Source organism: Miniopterus natalensis, chromosome 2 (genome assembly GCF_054644295.1).
Source record: "Miniopterus natalensis isolate mMinNat1 chromosome 2, mMinNat1.hap1, whole genome shotgun sequence".
NCBI lineage: Eukaryota > Metazoa > Chordata > Mammalia > Chiroptera > Miniopteridae > Miniopterus > Miniopterus natalensis.
The window spans coordinates 54,498,078-54,520,287 of record NC_142082.1 but is presented as its reverse complement, the minus strand read 5'-3'; the positions used below and the strand labels follow the sequence as shown (position 1 = coordinate 54,520,287).

Genomic DNA, 22,210 nt, shown 5'->3' with positions numbered 1-22,210 from the left:
GCCTCCTTCCTGTATGTTCCCATTGAATGCAGGAATTACCCTAATGAAGCACTTAACATTCTCTGTTGAATTTTCATGTTTATTTGCCTGTCTTCCCCAGAAACCTAGGTTCTTTAAGGGGGGAGGGGGAGAATAATCTACCATTATATATATATTTACCTAACTAGCGCAGTAAACATTTGAAAAACTGAATTTTAGTAACGTATTTAACATTATACTGGGTTCAGAATAGTGCCTTAAAAAGGTATAATGTGTCTGTGTTTTGCTTTCTGTTAGGACATAAATCAACCTGAAGCTTTTTTAAATTTACAATATGTGGTGATTTATGTTAAGTGGAAATATTTTTATTACTGGTTATACCTATGAAATGAAGAGAATGTTCCTTATCTGTGTTGTAATACACTACTTGTATTTATATATTTATCTTTGTAATTTGTACATTATGTTTTCTTGTAATATCCAAGTATATATATGCTCACTAACTTAAAAATTTATTTTACAAGTGTCTAAAGAATTTGCAGTTTAATGTACATATTTCATGCCATTCTTCTCCATCTGAGGTTAGACTTAGAAAGAAATAGTGAGCTTGGAGGCAATGCTGTGGATTTAAGAAGGCCTGTGAAATATATAAAAATTAAATCATTTTAAGCAATGTAACTGAAACTTGCTCTTACCATTTTTCATTTTAAATATCTTCCAAAATGATAATAATAATAATAAAAAGCAGGCAATAATTACTTTTGGGTGGAAGGAATGAAAATAAGGGGGCATTAGGGAAGTTTTTAATTGGTACATTTTGTTCTCTGGATTTAGCATATTTTCCATACATGTACCTGTCTAAATTATTTACAAAAGCTTTGCTGAATGTTATTAACTGCATAATAAAACGGAGGTATGGAAAAATAGAAGTAATGTTTATGTTTATATAAATCACCAAGATTTCTTTGAAGTCTCATAACTTTCTTTTTTCAGGTACAGAGAACTACAACTTAGTACAGAAAGCAAAGTAACAGAATTTCTCCATCAAAGTAAATTAAAATCTTTTGAAAGTGAACGTGTTCAACTTATACAAGAGGAAACTGCAAGAAATCTCACACAGTGTCAGTTGGAATGTGAAAAATATCAGAAAAAATTGGAGGTACATGTACAAACTTTTCTTTCAATAGCATAGCATGTGAGCTCCATAAGTATAAGGTTTATATCACATTGAGCTTTATAAATAATATTTGTGTTATGTATGAGAAAGGGCCTGGGTCCTTTTTTAAAAGATCTCTTATGAAAAGGACCTATGTTCCTCTTCTAGATAAATAGGTGGAAAGAAGGAATGGAATGTTTCCAAAAGAAATGCAAATTGATAAGAAATAAATGAAATTATGTGTTCTCCCTAATAATTAAAGAAATGTAAATTTAAACTTTTTTTACCTTTATATAGGTTTCTTTATTGTTTTTAAAGTACTGGCAAGAGTACCCTTAAATGGGGAAATCTCATGTAGTTAGAAAATGGAACATCCCTTCTGGAAAACAATATGATAATCTGGTTAATGTTTTTAAAAAATTGATCCAGTAATTTTAGTTAAAGGAATTTTACCTAAAGAAATAAAGATTTATATTAATAGCATACATCACAGTTTATGTATTACAGTAAAAATTTGAAGTAACTTAAATGTCTAATAGATAAATTAGAAGATTTTCAATTAATATAAGTTTTACATTTTTCTGTATTCATGCATTGTATGATTGCATGCAATCATGTTTTTGAATATTTTAGATTTGGGGAAAACATTCATTGAAAACATTGAATGAAAGTTTCATTGATCTCATTGTCATGATTAATTAGCAAACTTTACAAGTGTTTATTACAATATCTCAGAGATTACATTTCTGAAAAGTACTTTGATAAGTAAAACTAAGATTAACAAAATAAGGGGTTTCTCAGAAAATAAAGCCTTAGGGAAAACAAAAATGATATTAAATACATATATATTTAAGAAAAACACAAGTAAAAATTGTAGATGGTGTCCACTGCTAAAGCAAACCAGTGTTTAGCATTTAAGATTTTTTCAGATACCTTCTTCGGGTAACTGCCACAGTCATAATTTACTATGGCAGATTCTTTCAGATATTTTCGATGAGACTGCATTAGACTGATTTGGAATTCATCTTTTGCAAGTTACGTTTTCCATGGTTTAATTTCATAACTTCTTTTCCTTTTCCTGTTGCATGGCTGTGCTTAAGAATGTGTCTTGGAGCAAGGGGGTGGGGGTGTATAGGAAAACAGAGAAACACTTCCTTTCTCTCTGTACTTCTGAAACAAACATTTCACTAAACACTACACAACATACAGTGCTGATGGTTTTCTAAACCATTGTATTTTGTTATTTTTAGCTGGTTGCAATCCAGATTGATTTCGTGACCTTGTAAAGGTTGTAGCTTGCAGTATGAAAAACGCTGTCCCGTGGACCTACCCTCTTGATCTGTGGGTGGAGGCATTCCTTCATGTAAATGTCTCATGGAAAAACACCTTTGCAAAAAATATTGTGATCCTAAAAACTCTGGCTGATAAAACTGAAGCTTTAGGTTAATTTCTGTACATTTTCTCCTCTTTTAAACTAGGAGCCTTGAGAGGACAGGGACTGTTCATTTATCATTGCATCACCAATGCCTAACTGTGCTTTGCTCATGGTGGATGCTCAATAAATGTTTTATGAGTGAATGAGTGGTTTGATGAATGCTAGTATGGTAGGTACCATTGTTTGAATCTATTTTTCTGAAATACTAAAAAGTGTTTATAAGAAAATTCTTATTTAAAATGAACTTAAAGAAAAATAATTTTGTGAAGGGTAAAGATTATTACAATTGTGTACTTTTCTGTGGCTTTTACCCAATATTCTCATGTATTTATAACTTATGGACAATTTATTTTGTCTTAATTATCAATTGGCAAAGGTTCTCAAAACACTGGCTTTTTATATTTTGTCTTTTTAAAAAGCAATTATTGCCTATAATTTTGTATTACATATATATAATTTTTCAACAATGTAATTTTATATTATCATTAAGTTACTTAAAAGGAAGAACTATCCACTGAGAGCTTGATATTTAATGGGTTCCTAAAAGCAGTTGACCTAATTTACATATTAATGTTTCAGCTCAAATGTTTATATATTGGGTTTTCCTGAAGAATATTTATTAGAATAGCCTTCCATAAGTCTAATAATAAAGTTCTTTGGCTTTCCAGAAACAGTGGTGAATCTGTTTAGAGCAGTCACTCAGACAAATCCATACTGAAAGGGAATTCTCCCCCATGGGGTACAGAGGTATTAGACAATACCCCCAATCAGAAGTTTCTGGGGATTTCTCCTCTATATCATGAAGAGAGAATTTTAAATTATATTAAGCATCAACTTAATACTACTTTTAAAATCTCATCTTAAAATAACATTTTATGAAATAAACTATTTTCACCTTTCTGATTCTTTATCTCTTTAGATACCTGTTTCTGCAGTTTTCCTTTGTGTGTGTTTTTGTTGTTGGGTGAAATGGGATACAGATGAAAAATATCAGCTGTTCTGTGGGAACAGTCATTTAGCACTGTCTTTACTGATCCTCTCTTTTGACAGTGGAATTAATAAGTACCATAAGCAACCATATTCTTCATGAATTATACCCCAATGTAATGAATTCTGTGAACGCCCCAGATTGTTTCACTGTGTAGTGATTTTTTTCTAATGAATTAATAAGTCTCTAGAAAATTTCTGGTGAGCAAGAAGAAATAATGCTAAAACTTGAATTTTCTTTTTCTGACCCAATCAAGGACATTAGAAATCATCCTAAAAATATTCCCATGTTGTTCTTTCTCCACCCTTCAAAGGAATGTATTTGGAGCATAGGGGATAATGCTTAATTTACTTTGAGAAGTTTTAATGGAAATAATTGAAGGAAATGAGATAGAATAGATTAAGGAAAATTAAGTTGTAATTTCTACTTGTTAAAAACTGTAAATAGGTCTGCATATTCTTTTTCCACCTCCTAGAAAGCACTCAATCACATACATTTGTTAAGGTGAACTTTATGTCAGTAAAGAAAATACATTTTCTTCAAAATTGTTTAATTGCAGAGAATTCAGGGTAATTAAATTTATACAACTATATTTCTATGAGCCATTTAATACAAACTTTTATAATTGTGCTTCTTACAGTAGTAATAGTATTTTTCAACACTTACTGTGTTCACTGCACTCTGCTAAGCTCTGTGAATTTAGCATCTCATGTAACCCTCCAACAATATTTTGTGGAAAATCTAGAAAGAATAAGTAATTGCCTAAGATCACAACTAATAAGTGCCAAAGGTAGGACTGAAATCGAGATCCTATTCTGTTGCTTCTCAGGAAATACACCTTATGCTGTGTGAGGAAGCAAGTGTGATACCACTCCATAATTTAGTCTGTACCAGTCTATAAACTTTCTAGGTGATTGCAATTTAAGCATTAAAACATCCCATTATCACTAGAAATGTCTCCTTTTTTGGTGAATTCATTATAATCATAGTGATTCCTTCAATGAATAATTATTGAAGAATATTGGATTTTTTGTTCTTACACAAAATAACTCCATTTCCATGCCTTTTGTATCATTTTTTTTTTTAATCATTTTTTATTCTTTTTATACGAAGGCATTTTCTGATATTGCCCCTAGTAGCATTTCACATTTACATTTTGACTTGCTGCTTTCAAGTTATGATTGTTCAAGAAACCAAAAATCTTATTGAAAACATGGCAAGGGTAAGATAAAATGGGCGCTGATGCAGAACTAAAGGGCTCATTTTGAGTGTATCACTTTGCACACAGCTTTATAAGCCTTTCCCAAATGGCTGCGATCTCCAGATAAATGGCCTCCAAGTAAGTATGGCGTTATTGCATTTTTTAATTCTAACAAGCAAATCCTAGCCTTACTCCTATAGCTATTTCCAGTTTTAAATTTGTTTTTTATTCAATTATATAATAAAGTGCTTTGTAATTTTCAATTAAAAACAACTAAAATGTTTTCTGTAGAAATAACTGTATTTTACTTTCTTAGTCATCACAGTTGAGCTACTTTCACTTCATATCTAAATCATTAAAAAAGGGGGGGAGACCAAAATATTTGTGTGGCATATTTTTGTCTTAACTGTTAAATTATTTAATCTGCCTTTGCGATTTTTTTTTTTCTTTCACTATTAGGTTTTAACTAAAGAATTTTATAGTCTCCAGTCCTCTTCTGAAAAACGCATTACTGAACTTCAAGCACAGAACTCTGAGCATCAGGCAAGGCTAGACATTTATGAAAAATTGGAAAAAGAGCTTGATGAAATAATAATGCAAACTGCAGAAAGTAAGCCTTCCCCTTGCCCCTCCACCCATACAGCTTTTTTGTTTTTGTGTTTTGTTGTTGACACCGCAAGGAACCTGGTATTATTTCTAGAACTGCTTTGGCATATTTCTTTCAAATATAATTGGTGGCTTTTTTAAAAGAATATTTTACATTTTAGAAATCAGTCGTAATTCTAGTAGTTGAGATTAAAAACATAGGTTAACTGTGGTAGATTTTGTCTTTTTATTTATTTAGTTCACTCCGTCAGTGATTATTAAGTGTTTACATATGCCTGGATCTGGGGATATGGAGTTCATACAATAACGCTTGCTTATAGGGGTTCCTTGTTTAGTCTATTGGGAGAGACAAACATATTAACAGGTAATTAAAGTGGTGAGGTAAGTGCTATTAGCAAGAGATAGGCAGTCTTGGTGAAAGTACAGAAGAGATCCTGAGTTAATTCAGCCGTAGTGGTGAAGAATATCTAAGGGAGTAAATAACATTTAAATAAGTCTTGAACAACAAATAGAAATTCTTTGAATCTACTATGTTATAATCTTTGACTCTAATTTCTACTTTATTTTTTCCTGTGTTGTCCCTGACTCTAAGGAAATATTTTAAATTAACATTTCACAATTGACTATGATATTTACTACAGTACATTATTTTTGTTCAAAAGTGAGAAGTAACAGTGACTTTCTTATAAAAGTGGATTTAAGCTTCAGTTGAAGTTGACATTAAATTTGATCATTTGGGGAAACATTTTCTTGTAAAGACTATATTATATTTATAGGCAAATTTAAGAAAAACTGTTATTTCATTCCCTTCACTGTCTTTTTTCCATTTCCAAGGTCCAATCATTGCATTAGTTTTCAAATTTATCTTCAGTTTCTTCACTGGAGTCTGAGTAATCTTTACAGGTTTGATTGCACAATGGCACCAGCTTTAATACCTCTGTCATCTTAAGACAACCTAAAGTCAAATTCCTTAGCATGACTTTTTTATGATTAGACTCATTTATTTTTCTACTTTTCATGCCTTACCATTTCATAGCGTATCATATCATCTTGAAAGTTCCATACTCTTTCTTAGCTCTTATAATTTTGCATATGTCCTTCTGTCAAAGCGAATTAGGAATAGAAGGAACTTCCTCAGTCTGATAAAGATTATCTAAAAAAAAAAACCTATAGCTAATATTATAACTAACAATTAAATATTAAATCTCCCTTTAAGGGAGACATCAGGGCAAGGATTTATATTTTCATAACTTACATTAGACATTGTAATTGAGCTCCTACGAAGTAATATAAAACAAGAAAGAAAGAAGTATAAAGATCAGAAAGGAAGAGTAAAACTATTTTCAAGTTACGAAACAATCACAGTTTACTGATAAGTAAATTTAACAGGTATCCTTAAGATTTGTACCTTTTACTATATGTAAATTTTTATTTTTTACAAAAGAACTATAAATAAATATTGAACTATAGTTGATGATTTACATGTTGAACTGTTGCAGTCAACAGATTCATAGGTTGATATGGGAATGGAAAGATGTGTGATAAATAAATATAGTTCAGTCTTTAATTTAGAATCCAGATATTGTGTGTATGAGTGTACACTATATACCTTTTTCAACTTTTCTGTGTAAATATTTTTAAATAAAATCTTTAGAAGAAATATAGAAATTACTTTTTGCTATGATATTGTATAAGCCATTTTAAAACCATCTTAGAATAAAATATATTTACTTGTACTTAGAAGATCAAGAAACTAGGCTCTTCTCTCTCCATTCACATTGGAAATTAGAATATTTTTATTCTTATTTTATGAATAGTTATTGATTAACCAAAGTTTTAAAGATGTAAGCACAAAACACTCTTTTAGTACTACAGTGTGTACAATATTCAAGGGATTACCATCTAATTCAGCTAATTTCAGCTGACATAAAGATGGTTAGACTTCATTAAGGTGTAACCATGGCAAATTACAATGTCCTGTTTACACTTGAATTGCTCTTTCTAATCAAATAAGTGTGTTATTTGAATATTTGAGATATTTGAGTTTAGTTTTCAACATCTCATCAAGTTGTTAAAAATACAAATATTGCACAGAAGCTAAATAAATTCAGGTATAAAATGAAAATCAGATTTCTAGTTGTCAAATTCAGGGACCTTCTATCCATTCTCATTGTGTTTGAAACCTTTGCTAGGCATTTGTCACATTTCTCAAAACCTTTCTCTTGCCCTTGAATCACCTGCCTCTGATTGTTTCCTCTCCACTGCTTTAGTCGTCTCTTCTGTTTAACTCCGGTAGTTCCCAGGGGTTTTTCTCCTCATTTCTTCCATTCTGGATAATCTTACCCCTTTCCACAATTTCCATTCCTGTCTGTGTGCTAGGGATTCCACAGGTCTGTATGGAGTTCCTGCAGTCATTAAATATCTAACATTATTTCTATTTTCTCTTCCCTTCTTGAAATTTACTAATTTTCTTGTATTATTAATCTGTTAATAAGGTCAGAGTCTGTCTAATTTCCCAACTAGCTTTTGTCAGTATTGATTCCTCCCTTATCCTGTCTACTGACTCATCTCACCTTCCCACGTGTTCAGTTGTCTAGAAACCAAGTTCTTTTCTCTGTCTTCCATTGCTGTTATGGACCATGTTTCAACTGGTTCTAGTGTAGCTTACGAGGAGTTCTTTGTGTATCAGTCCAGGCCATCTTTGTCTCCAGTATCAGCATCAACAACAAAAATCTGTTGGTCATCTCACCTAACTATTAATTTCTTACTGACTATGAAATAAATTCCAAACTGCTTAGCCTAGCAATCAAGTCTCATTCACAGTTAAAACTAAACCTATCTTTGTACTCCAAACTAACTCCGGCCACTTTTCTCACAATTACTAAAACTTCGCAGCTCTGTGACTGTACACATGTAATTCCCTTCTGTATCTTTTCTATGAATGTCAGTCTCCCCATACCTTCGTAATCCCTTTAGCATGGGGAAAATAGTGCTCAGATATAGTTGTTCTGTGCTTCTAAGATACAGTCATTTCTTTTTACTACCATTTGCCATGTTGTATAGTACGTTGTTTCTGTAATTAAATCGCCACTAGAATAGTTATTCCATGAGTTATCAATCCAATAAATATTAAACTCAAATTTAAGTTGTCCATTAGTATCTAACTGAAAGGTTTTTTTTAAGATATTAACTAAATTTACCCTTTCCCTTCTGGATTTAGAACGATTTAAGAGAGACAATGAGGTAGATATCTAACTGTCAGTTCTAATTCTGATGGAGCTGAATTGGAGAACTCGATTTGGATCTGAAGCTATGATAGCTAATAACACTATTTTCGATGGCATATATCATCTCTTGCTTCTACATATCCCTCACAACTAATAATTCTACCTCTAAAAAAAATACGAACAAAATTGAAGGAAAATATTTAAGAATATTCCCACAATTTTTACTGTACTACAGAAAAATTGGTTGTTATAGATCAACAAATAAGTGCATATTAAATTTTTAATGCCAACTGAGAGTAAAATTGTCATTGCACTGAAACTTTTTAACTATAAAATATTAACCTGTTATTTAAAATTCCTTTTGGGAAGTGATGTGACAGTAGCAGAATTTAGAAGAAAATTGTTTTGCTGAAACTTTTTTATAATTTAAAAAAAAGCCATCAATACATTCTTAGAACTGCACATTTACTTCACAGAGTATCCTGTTTACGTGCTTAATTTCATTATTACAAGTTAAGATACAGTTGTTCTTCTGATAAAATGATGGACATCTCTTCTAATTAAAAATAGTCATTTCTTGCCCTGCTGGTGTGACTCAGTGGTAGAGTCAATCAGTGAACCAGGAAGTCACGGGTCGTTTCCTGGTCAGGGCACATGCCCGGGTTTTGGGCTCCATCCCCAGTAGGGGGCCTGCACGAGGCGGCCCGGTCAATGACTCTCATCATTGGTGTTTCTATCCCCCTCTCCCTTTCCTTTCCTATCTCTTTAAAACCAAAAAAAAAAGAAAATAGTCATTTCTTTACGAAGATGGGAAGTAATAAGATTAATGTTATTATTTTTTCATAATTACATATTTTCATGCAAAAAGGTTTTGAGTCATTTAGAATAATACAACATCTGTATTATGTTTTACAACAAGAAAACTTAATGTGTCATGTGATGTAATCCCTTACACCTTTTAAAAGTGAATGGATTCCACGTATCAGCGAGATCATGTGATGTAAAGAACTTAATAAACTGATGAACAGAATAGATTCAATGACATGGAGGCATAGATCAGACTGACAAATCTCAGAGGGATGGAGGAGGGTAGGTGGGTGGAGGGGGAGAGACCAACCAAAGGATTTATATGCATATATGCACAACCCAAGGACACGGACAATGGTGGAGAGAGGGACTGGGGAGGGGGACGAGACACGGTGGAACAGGTCATTGGGGAGAAAAAGGGACATCTGTCATATTTTAAACAAAAATAAAATTTAAAAAAAAATAAAATAAAAAGTGAATGGAGCCTGGCTGGCATGGCTCAGTGGTTGAGCATCGACCTAGAATCCAGGAGAACGAGTTTTGATTCCGGTCAGAGCACATGCGCAGGTTGTGGGCTCGATCCCCAGAAGGGGACATGCAGGAGGCAGCCAATCAATGACTCTCATTATTGATGTTTCTCTCTCTCTCCCTCTCCCTTCCTCTCTCTGAAATCAATAAAGACATATTAAAAAAAAAAACTGAATGGAACAAATCCAAGTAAGCATATACTTTAAGAAATATGCTTCTGCTTACAAATGACCTGTTTGAAACTACACATTAGCCCTTCTTAATGTTCTTATGCTCCTTGATTCATTATTATGACCTCTTTCGTTTTTGCTTCTGCATTCTTCTTAAGAAAAAAGTTATTTCACATCATACACTTTTAATATTTTCCAGTTGAAAATGAAGATGAGGCTGAAAGGGTTCTTTTTTCCTATGGCTATGGTGCTAATGTTCCCACAACAGCCAAAAGACGACTAAAACAAAGGTAAAATCAATATATATTTTGTTTTACTTATCTATTTGAGCTAAATGTAATTACATTATGCTTTTTTGATAGTCTGCTGAGTTGTGTGACAAAGTAAAGTTACTTTATTCTTAGTATGCATAAATATTAAATTGCTCACAAAATAAAACATGGTAAGTAATAATGATGCATTCTGTGTATTTATAAGTGAATTTAATGGTTGGTAGAATAGAAGCTTGCATTAGAACTTTTCTAGAATTAGATTCAGTGATAATGACACCATTTTAATTTTATTTTCTCATTAGTTTCAGGTGAATTACAAATGCTTTTGTACCACTGATGTTCAGGTTAAAATTAATTAATTATAGTTCTTTCTCCACTTGTTTTTATTCACCTGCCTACATTCCTTGACATATACTTGAGACAGCAAAAGAGAGATGGAGATAGTACAAATATTGTAGATTGAATGTATAAAAAACTAATTGTGAAGACCAAGAAAATTTTTGAAAGATCCATTAGTTATCTTGTGAGATACTGCTTAAAGTACACTGAGAGAAAATTGTACCGATATTCATCAGTTTTCTGGTTGACCTAACTCCTAACTCCTTTAGCTCATCTGATTTCATTCTGCTTTACAAAAACATCACTCCCCCATTCACTACCATATGAAGACTAATGTTTCTACCAGACTTCTAAGCCCTTCCAAGTGGCCACACCTCTCCAGCCTTCTTTGCTTCTTTACACAGAATGAAGGTAGTATATATCTCTGCTGTAAACATCTGATTTCTTCATACTGTACAATACAGCATTTCTTTTCTCATTAGCTCTCATTTCCCATATTATTTCTTCAGCTAGATGGAAAGTTCCTCAAGGTCAGCAACTACATCTTGTTCTAATAGTACAATTGACTCTTCATCTGAGTATTTGAGGACTCAAAGCTGCTTGTTTATCTTTTAATATTTATTTAAACCTTTAGAGACATTACACTAAGTAAGAAAAACAAGCCATCTTAACACCAATACTTGTGTAGAAACTTTGAAGTGATGGCTTAGAGAATATAATGTCTCTATGGCTATCTAAAGTGATGTAAGATACAGACCATTTTATGAGAAGTAAAGGGATGCTTAGAATTTGTATCTCTTGCTAGTTAAACTAAGTACCTGGAAAATTTTAGATCAAATATAGATTACTAGCAAGTATCAGTTAGTAACTGGACTGGTTCATTCTGTTTGGTACAGATACAAGTATTTCTGAATTTTGTATTATTTGAAAAATTGCTTATAGTCCCATCCCATTCCCATTCTTCCCCAAGTCCCTCCAAAGATCACTAAATGTAACCTACACTATTTTGAATTTTCAGCATATCTCTGGTTTTGAGCATTATGTTATCTGGGGAGGAATAAAAACATAGGTTTGTGGACAAGTGACGACTTTATCAGTGGTAAATGATCGCTAAAATACTGAATATTAAAATTTGATGGAAAAAGTCTGTTCTCTGTTTTAGCGTCTGAATCCTTCAAAAGAATCTTGTCACAGAAAAAAAAAAAAATTTTGGTATTGTAGGCTTTCTTTCTTTAGCCCAAATACTGAGTTCCTCCAAAATTGAAAGCAAGTATTGCTTATTTTTTTAAGCATTTCCAAAACAGATATTGACTTATTAAAATTTAGAGTGAAGATTTAAGGAACCACAACTGATTCATATCCCAATAATCTTAACTGTCCAAATATTTCTAAAGATTTTATCACTGAGCTATCTGTGTGCCTTGAACAAGTGCCTAATGGGCATGCTATTAATATCTCCTACCAGCTGGTGCCAGACATTCTTCTAATGGTGAACCAGAGGGTTATTTTGAGGAAGTGCTTCTCAGGTCATCTAAACTGAGTGAACGGAAAGTAAGTTTAGATCTGCAAGGAGGACACGTATGCATTCCTTTACCCATTCATTCAACAACTTTTATTGAGTGCCTACTATATGCACAAAATTGATCAGTGGCACAGAAGATCCGTTTAGGGTCTGGTGCATTTTTGAAGTTTGCAAAGTCCATATTTGATTTCTTAATGGATATTTGTAAATAAGTCAATAGCTTTGTGCTCTGTTTAAGGTAAAATCAGTATAGCCTTTGAGAGAATTTATATTTTCACATTTGGGATTAAAGCAATGGAAACTTAAGGTATTATAAAACAGTTTAGGTAGAACAGCAAATGAAATATTTGCATAATAAAGTTTTTATTATACAAAATATATTAAAATTTCAAAGGAACTTATTTCCTAACTACTACACAATGTATTCTCTTCATAGTAAATTTGATTTAAAATCTCATATATTCAACAACCAGATTTAGGTATGTTAGGGTAACACTTAATTGAAGGGGATTACTTATTATAAAATAATATGTTTATTTTAGAAAATTAAGAAAATTTCTGATAATTCTCCCATCTAAATATACTGTTCAAAAATGTATACAGATATATTTTTTCTTATATATTAGGATATTATTGTATATAATTTAGAATTTTGTTTTTATCTTATAATTCTACCCTGAACATTTTTTTATGTCACTGAATTGTCTTTAAAAAGATAAATGTTATTAGTTATCCAAAAGTTTAATTTTTAGGCCTTCTGTTTTTGTGTGCCATATTGCTCTTAAGAAGCTGGATAGCCACTGAAATTTTTCATTAGTTTCCTATTGCTACCCAAGCAAAATTATGAAATTAAAATGAAAAAATAGATGCAAAATTCACAGTTAATTTGTTATGCTAGTTAATGTTTCTTAAAGTAAATTGCATAGTTGATTTTAGAGCAAAAGCCAGTGTTCCAAAAACTTTACCTAGGTACACTTTGAGTTTTTATTTATAACACTTTTGTTTTAAAATTTTAATGAGACCTCTTGAAATAATTAGTAGAGACACACCCTGGACATGAAACTAGTTTTGAGATTCATTTTCTTTGATGCCAATCAGTTTCTTAAGACATATACTGTAACGCCAATCTCGTATAAAGAAGTATCAAAATTAACTTTTCAATATTTGCAAAATAACTCCCCCCAAAAAATGTCTTAAACAAATTATAATTAGTAAATAAGGCTACTCGAATTTTGAAGTTTCTCTAGAGAGAGGAACAATAACTAGATATTGTGTTAAACTGTTTCTGAACAACTTTGTGGAGAGTTAAAAGGGCTTATACAATTAAAGTAGATTAAAATGGGCACTTCTTGACTTGACTAAACTTGAAAATCTGAAGTAATGTTTTTGTTTCGGTCGTGATTACTTTGAAAATAGCAAACAAGATTTTCTGGTTACATGTTTTGGTTATGCTCTTTAACCTGGGTAACACCCAAGCACTAACGTGGTCTTAGTGTGTGCTCCTGTGTTTGTTTTCTCAGACCTGAATGTGGAGACTTCCCTGGAGGTTTTTAAACCTTTCAAATTGCAAGATCACTGCATACTGTAGACCTTTTATTTGGGTTTCTGTCTAGTTTTATAAAGAGCTTTAGGTTGAAATTTTCACAGTTGATTGAGCTTCATAACAAAGGAAAAAATAAGGCCAGGGAAACTTTTATTTCCTCTAGCAAACTTTTGTATGTAGCAAAAATTTGTTTTTCTCTCCTTTGTTCTCATATGTATGAGTTCTCATTTTTGTCCTTAGGGAAAGCTGTGCTTATTTCATCTGAGTTGGTTTTAGGGCTAGTCCTTTAAAAAGTTAATGCAGTCTATTCATGATCAACTTGAAAGTTCAGACCTATAGAAGAAACTAGAGAAAGTCTCATATAACATAGATAATCAGCATGAGACCACTATTTAGTTTTCAGTCACTACCAACAGCAGGCAATACAAGGACCAACCTGAAGCATTCTGAAGATGGAATCATTCTGGCAAATGTGCCCTTTTTAAAAACCATTTATCCATGCCATGCTCTAACCTGCTAAAACTGAAAAAGACTTAAAAAGCCAAGTGTTATTTCAAACCATGTAACTAATTAACAAGTATATAAATATATGCACCTGTTTATTTGCAGTTTTGATAATACTAAGAGAAACATTGAAGGACTCGGAACAGAGCATCGGTCCTTCATTGTGCTTTGACATCTAAGGTATAAATAGAGGTCTTCCATGCTCACATTGGCTGGGCTAATTATGAAATTGTATGTAATGATTGGATGTATAGATCATTGACAGATCCAAGAGAGTGACTTTTATTTGGAGTCAAGGAGTGACGAGAGATGCCGGCCGGCCGTGGCCTAGCGGTTGAACATCGACCTATGACCTAGGAGACCGCAGGGTTCAATTCCTGGTCAGGGCACATGCCCGGGTTGCGGGCTCTATCAATGACCTTCTCATCATTGATATTTCTGTCTCTCTTCCTTCCTCTCTCTGAAATCAATAAAAACATATTTTTTTAAAAAAGAAAAGAAAATTTAAACTCAGCTTGTCATACAAGGCCTTTCATCATGGAGCCCTGCCCGTATCCCTCTAGCTTCAGCCCTCACTACCCACCGTGTGTTTTATCCATCAATACCGTGCTGCTTACACTTGTATCCAGCAGATCATTCTTTACTTAGCTTTCCCTCTACCCAGGATGCTAGTTCTCTGCCTCTTCACTAGATTAATGAGTATTAGTTTTTATTCCTGTGTGCCCTTCATAGAATTTAGCACACTACAATATTTTTTTATTTGCCCACCTACCTCAGTAGAATGTTAGATCCTCCAGGTAGAAATTGTGTATTCCCAGTACCTGTATAGATTAAAGGCTTTTAATAAATGTTTGTTAAAAGAAAGTGTTTGTAAATATCTTTTTTAATTAATGAATTTTTCTTTGAATTCAACCTGCTTTTCTGCAGTCATTGATATTCATGATCAAAATTAAAAATTGCTAATTTTCTTTTTATCACTTTTGTGTAATTGCAAGTATTATAATCATGAAAAATTATAGTTCTTATTTTTCTGTGTGTTCTATATGCTTAAATATATAATTTTTTAAAGAGAAAATTTCACAGTATTACTCTTTATTCTTGTTCTTGTTTTTTTATTCCTGGTGGGGTTTTTTCCCTTTTTTCCCCCCCCTAAAGCATCATGGGCTAAATGGGTCATTTAGAGCAACCTGAGACCTTAATATCATTTCTGATATATACATGAGATGTGTTCTGCTAGCCTTATAACTGACTCAGAAGTGAATTTTTAAAATACAATCAATGGGTCAATTGGAGACCAATTGTAGCACAGTGTTTTTCATATATATTATAACCATTATGCATCATAAATGGCACCAACATTCATAAACAGTAGTCACAGTCATTCCCATCAGCACCAGTTCCTAGAAAGCTTTTCTCAATAAAATAGTACTATAAGCTAGTAATCAACACTGTGGGACACATTTATGAGCCATTTTTAAAAGTCATATCTTCCTGCTATTTACAGTTATTTTTTTCATTCAGAATCCCTCAACCAAAATCAGGGAAATTCTTAGTAGAAGGAGGTAGCCCTGATGGTAGGACTTAAGCACCAGCATACCCAGACTTTCTTGAATTTAGTGTTTTATGTAATGTGATATTTTGCATTGATAATTGGTATCACACCATATTTGCATAAGAGCATTATGCAGGTTCCAAACAAAACAAAAAGCACCCAAACCCTATGAGCTACTTAATATTTTTAAACTTCATGTCTTTATGTTATTGTCTGAAGAATATTGGTAATAGATGACCTTTGCATCTCATTATTTTCTTGCATCCCTTTTTCTTCCATTTCATTTAATCTGTAAGTGATTATTTGCAATAGCATTTGATTGTGTTCATTTTTCTATACTGAGTATTACACAAATACTGAGTTTACAACATATATTCATTGAGAAACTACTATGTACAAAAAGACCGTAGTGCTGTTTTGTGGGAGACAAAACAGTGAAAAGACTTATTCCTAACACATGTGAAGGATGAAAGAGATTGAAAATATGAATGAAAATAATGTCAAGTTTTTAAAATTAGCCTTTAAAAAAAAAAAAGCTAATAATCTAAAATACAGATGTTTGCAATCATATAATATAATATAAAATTAGCATTAAGACTTATTTTGTTTGTAGAGATCTTATTTTATTTTTTTGCAGGGGGAGGAGTTGGGGGGATGGGAAGAGATTAACCAAAGAATTTATATGCATATATGCATGATTCATGGACACAGATGATAGTGTGGTAAAGGCCTGGGGTGAGGGGGATATAGGGAAGGATTTTAGAAGGGGTCAATGGGGAAAAAAGAGGACATCTGTAATACTTTCAACAGTAAAAATAAATTTTTAAAAAGAGATTTTATTTTAGATCAAATTTGAAACAATTTGGTATATTTTAGGTTGGAGGTGGAAAATGGGGATCCAAAAACTATAAACACCTTAAAAATCTGTAAAGGAAGAAAGAAGTTAGTGGTTCCCTAGGTCTGGGCAGGCGAGTGATACTAATGAGTACAAATTTTGGGGGGGCTAATAAAAATGTTCTAAAGTTAGGTTATAGTGATAGTTGAACAACTCTAAATATACTGAATACCACTGATTTGTACACTTTAAGTGGTTGACTTCATGGTATATAAATTACATATCAATAAAGTTTTATATCAGTAAAGCTGTGTTTTGTATAAAATGATTGTTAAAAAACAGGAACTATGTCTTTTTCATCTCTTACTTCAACTGGTTATTAAGGCAAAATCTTATGCCAGTTCAAAGGATAGAAACTTAGATATGAGCTTATCCAAATAAGCTACCTAATTTACTATATAAACTTTTACCAGAATTCATCTTTTTTATTTGGAAAAATGAGAACAAGTTCTTAGAAATAGATTTGTAAGATTATATTTAGCCTTATTTTCAGAGCTTTGTCTGCATTCCTTTATCTGATGTTAGAAAATACTAAAAAATACAATGGAATCATTTATGTCATATAGTTTTATTTAGAAAGAAAATATTTTATTTCTTGACATGGTAAAACATCCTGTCTTCTTGGATTCCAAGAGGTTTTGAAAGTAAGGTATTAATAGGTCAACTCATAGAAAATGAAAATGTTATAAATACGAAGTTTTTAAGTGTTTGGAATTACAGAAAGGTCTTTGGAGCAACACATCTTCTCAACAAAATTAGTAGTTCTTAAAAGAATTATGCCATTTTTTCTCCTTAGTAGTTAGGAAAAATGATTTTATAGCTGAACTTTTTGTTAAATTGTGTCTTAAAAGTGGAGTTGGAACATTTCACATTTAATGTGATTTTAAATTCTAAAGGTAACCTAATTTTAATGGTTATACTCAATACAATAGACATTTTTCATCTTTATACATCTTTTCCATCTCTACTTTAAATAGAAAATCTATTTAGTTGTGTTTTGTATTATAAATGCATCATGTTATCTGAGGTAAACACTGATTTTTCTCAAAGTGCAAGCTTATTGTTTTAACTAATTTCCTGATTTGTTCACAAATGGGAAATTTTTATAAAAATGGAGAAAAGCTGTAAATTGCTATCTTGTGGTCTTTTTAAGCAAGTATCATAATGTAGCAAGTGTATAAACCATTACTGTTGTAATCAATATATCTCAGTTATGTTATTACGGAGATTTTAATCTTACTTCCCAAATTCTGAGTTGTTGGAATATTGGTCTTTACTGTTCACATCTGAAAATATTTTTTTCTGTTAACATTTAAGTATTATTAGGAAATGGTAAGCCAGTTTTCAAGCACACAAGGCACATTTTCAGTATTTTAGATAGCATTCCCCTTTTCTAAGCATTAATTTTTTTATTTCATTTGCCTAGTGTCCATTTGGCAAGAAGAGTACTTCAGTTAGAAAAACAAAACTCATTGGTTTTAAAAGACCTGGAACATCGAAAGGACCAAATAGCACAGCTTTCACAAGAGGTAAATAACTTTAAAAAAACATATATATAAAGAATCACAGCGTTTAATCTTTGTTACTCTTTTGTGTATTTTCTGAGCAGTTTTAAAATAAGTGGTTTGATGGTACAAAATGATTTTACAATTTATGAAACTAACTTGATGTTAAAGCCTTATAAAACAATTTACAGTATATGGCAAAACTAAGATCAAAAGGGAGATTAAATGCTCAGACTAAATATAAATGCAGACTAGACAGAGCTCTGGTTTCTGGGAATATCAACTGGCAAAACAAGTTTGACAAATTTCAGTGGCATTTTAGGTTTTTTAACTAAAGCCCCATTTTTGAAATAGATTTGCTTTTTGGTTTCTTTAATTGATTAAAAATCCCTTATCTACTATACACACTTAACTTGGTATAACCTTAAGCTCTCACATTCTTCACTATATGGTAGTTCCCAAATTATATATCTTAAAAATCAGATTTATATTTTTTTATTTTCCTTAGCCTTATATTGTATCATTTAAGGAATATACAGTTGAACCTTGAAAACCAAGGGGTTAAGGATGCAGACATGCACCCTCTCGCCACCGCAGTTGAAAATCCCTGTGTAACTTTTGACTCCCCCAGAACTTTTCTGTAAATAGTCATCCCTCGGTAACTGCTGGGGATTGGTCCAGGACACACACACAGTTACCCAAATCCACAGATGCTCAAGCCCCCTGTATGAAATGACGTAGAACAGTGCGTACAGTTGCCCCTTGAAACCGCAGATTCCCAATCTGGGATGCGAAACCCAGAGATGGACGTTTGACTCTATATTCATTGAAAAGCATTCACCTGTAAGTGAACTCACGCATCAAACCCATGTTGTTCAAGGGTCATGTATGTGTTTTACATAGTATTTTCAATCCTTATTACTTAAGTCAACATCTAATTACATATTTCTGTACTTCTGAAATTCAAATAATAAAACAATTAAAACCATCGCCCTGGCTGGTTTGTCTCAGTGGTTAGGGTGTCAGCCCCTTGGACCAAAGGGTCCCTGGTTTGATTCCCAGTCAAGGGCACATACCTGGGTTGCAGGTTCCCTGACCAGGTGCGCCTGGGAGGCAACCAGTTGATGTGTCTCTCTCACGTAGATATTTCTCTCTCTCCCCCCCCCCTTCCTCTCTCCCTTCCACTGTCTCTAAAAATGAATAGAGAAAATGTCCTCGGGTGACGATTTAAAAAAAACAACCATAGATGCCACTTCACTAGATGCCACTTTTAAAGTTATATATTAAAAAATATTAATACATGTATTCTTCATATGTTTTTTTAAGGACCTGCTGTCCATATTTGTCTTTATAGTGCCCTCTATTAAAATGCTATTAATATTGTAACATCTTTATGCTCAAATTTCAGAAGTTCAAATCTTCTATGATACTGCAGTGCTGACACATACTTAATGCTCAGCGTGGAAGCAGTGTCCTCATTTGCATGTATCCATGGGATAAATATTCCCACCGTGACTAACTTCAAGCTGCCAATACAATGTTACTGAATGCAGACAGAGTAAAGATGCTCAGTAGCACACCATTACATAATGCTTCCACCACACAAATACAGTAGATGTGTTGTAAGCTCAAGAGCATAGATAATAGTAAACTATAGTAAAACAATTAAAATTTGATTTTCTTTTAGTATCCCTTTTTTAAATAAAATTTGTTTTATTTTAAATCTAAATAAAGTTTTAATAATAGTGGTATTTAAAACCAGCTCACAAAATTCCTAAAAATTTACCAGTCAGCTCTTAAAAACTACAAGCCAGCTGCAGCACACTGCAGGATCAAACCATGGAAGGCTATGTAAATGAATGACTAAAATAACAAATGAACCTCTGCACACTAATATATTATAGATCCATTGTTTTTGTTTTATTTTCAGAATAACTTATCAAAAACATTTCTTAAAAAAATAAAATATTAAAATTCATGTAAACTGCCTGGCCAGCGTGGCTCAGCAGTTGAGCATCAACCTATGATCCAGGAGATCAAGGCTCAATTCCTGGTCAGGGCACATGCCCAGGTTGCGGGCTTGATCCACAGCAGGAGTGTGCAGGAGGCAGTAGATCAATGACTCTCTCATTGATGTTGCTGTCTCTCTCTCTCTCCCTCCCACTCCCTCCCTCTCTCTGAAATCAATAAAGACATATTAAAAAAAAATTCATATAAACTTGTGCGTATGTATGTCATCATATTACTTTTTTTTAAAAAAATACCTTGCACCTGGCTGGGCGTGACTCAGCGGTTGAGTGTCGACCTAGGATCCAGGAGATCGGGGTTCAATTCCCAGTCAGGGCACATGCCTGGGTTGTGGGCTGCAGCCGATCAGTGAATCTCTCATCATTGATATTTCTGTCTTTCTCTCTCCCTCTCCCTCCCTCTCTCTGAAATCAATAAAGATTTTAAAAAAAAAAAATACTTTTTTTAAAAAAATAAATAAAATAAAATAAAAAACACATTGCAACAACATTAAAAAAATTTTAATTTAAATTTTTTTTTAAAAAAACACCTGGGAGCACTTCAGTTCATTTAAATAGGAATTTCTAAATGGATACACACTCCTATACAAATTGTATGGGGGAAATATAAGAAATTAAATTAAGTAATTACATTTTAATGAAGTAAAATTAACTTTACATGAAGCAATTTTTAAAAAACTTATATAATATTGAGAAAAAGACTTAAATATTGAAATATTTGTGATATGAAATGGTATGGTATGTGCAATGTGTTTCAAAATATTCCATAAGCAAGAGGGAGAGAGGGCTCAATAGATTTTTTTTAAAAACAAACTGTGGATAATGTTTGAAGCTGGGTGATGGGTACATATAGTTCATTATTCGGTTTTATACTTTTGTATATGTTTGAAAATTTTTTCATAAGACATATGGAGAATCAGTAAACCTGTATTTAAAGGTTTATGTAGAGTGTATAACTTCCCTTAAGATTTAAAATAAATTTGTAACAACCCATGAATCTTACTCTTTTCCACCCCACAAAAAAGATGTTACAAACATAGCTCCTTTTCTTGCACTGTTTTACAAATTGAAGGTTTGTAGCAACCCTGCATTGAGCAAGTTTGTCAGCGCCATTTTTTCAACATTTGCTCACTTTGCATCTCTGTGACAATTTAATTTTGATAATATTTCGAACTTTTTGATTATTGTTATATTTGTTATGGTGATCTGTGATCAGTGATCTTTGATGTTACTATTGTAACTGTTTTGGACCTCCATGAACCATGCCCATATAAGAACTAACTTAATTGATAAATGTGTGTGTGCTCACTGCTCCACCTACTGGCCGTTCTCTCATATCCACGCTCCTCCCAGTTCACTGAGACACTACAGTATTTGTTCAAGTGAAATGAAGAGTCTCATGTCTCTCACTCTAAATCAAAAGCTAGGAGTGATTAAGCTTAGTCAAGAAGGCGTGTCATAGGCCAAGAAACCTAGATTGGAAGCTAGGCCTCTTGTGTCAAAAAGTTTGCCAGGTTGTGAATTCAAAGGAAAAGTTCTTGAAGGAAATTAAAAGTGCCACTCAGTGAACACACAAATGATAAAGTGAAACAGCCTTATTGCTGATATGGATAAAGTTTTAGTGATCTAGATAGATCACCGCAGCCACAACATTCCCTTAAAGCAGGAGTGTGGAACATCCGGCCCATGGGCCATATTCAGCCCATGAAATCATTTGGTCTGGCCCTGCCAAGGCAACCACAGGTGGGACTCAAAACTCAATAAATCTAGGAGCTTTTTTTATAGCTAATTTTTAAGTTGATAAATTTGTATGGCCTTCAAATGATGTTATAAATACCCAAATGGCCTTTGGCAGAAAAAGTTTCCCCACCCCTGCCTTAAAGCAGAGCCAAATCCAGAGCAAGGCCCTAATATTTTTCAGTTCTCTGAAGGCTCAGAGAGGTGAAACTGCAGA

At 32.7% G+C, this 22,210-nt stretch overlaps 1 protein-coding gene across 2 annotated transcripts in view; it reads left to right on the top strand.

The window, feature by feature from the left end:
• Positions 1-22,210, top strand: part of PIBF1 (progesterone immunomodulatory binding factor 1) — a 159,799-nt gene that overhangs the window by 84,991 nt on the left and 52,598 nt on the right. For both annotated transcript variants that reach the window (XM_016216463.2, XM_087814302.1), the window contains exons 10-13: positions 973-1,138; positions 5,219-5,369; positions 10,297-10,387; positions 18,151-18,253. In XM_016216463.2, the coding sequence (XP_016071949.1) occupies positions 973-1,138; positions 5,219-5,369; positions 10,297-10,387; positions 18,151-18,253 (511 nt within the window). The remainder of the gene's footprint in view (positions 1-972; positions 1,139-5,218; positions 5,370-10,296; positions 10,388-18,150; positions 18,254-22,210) is intronic.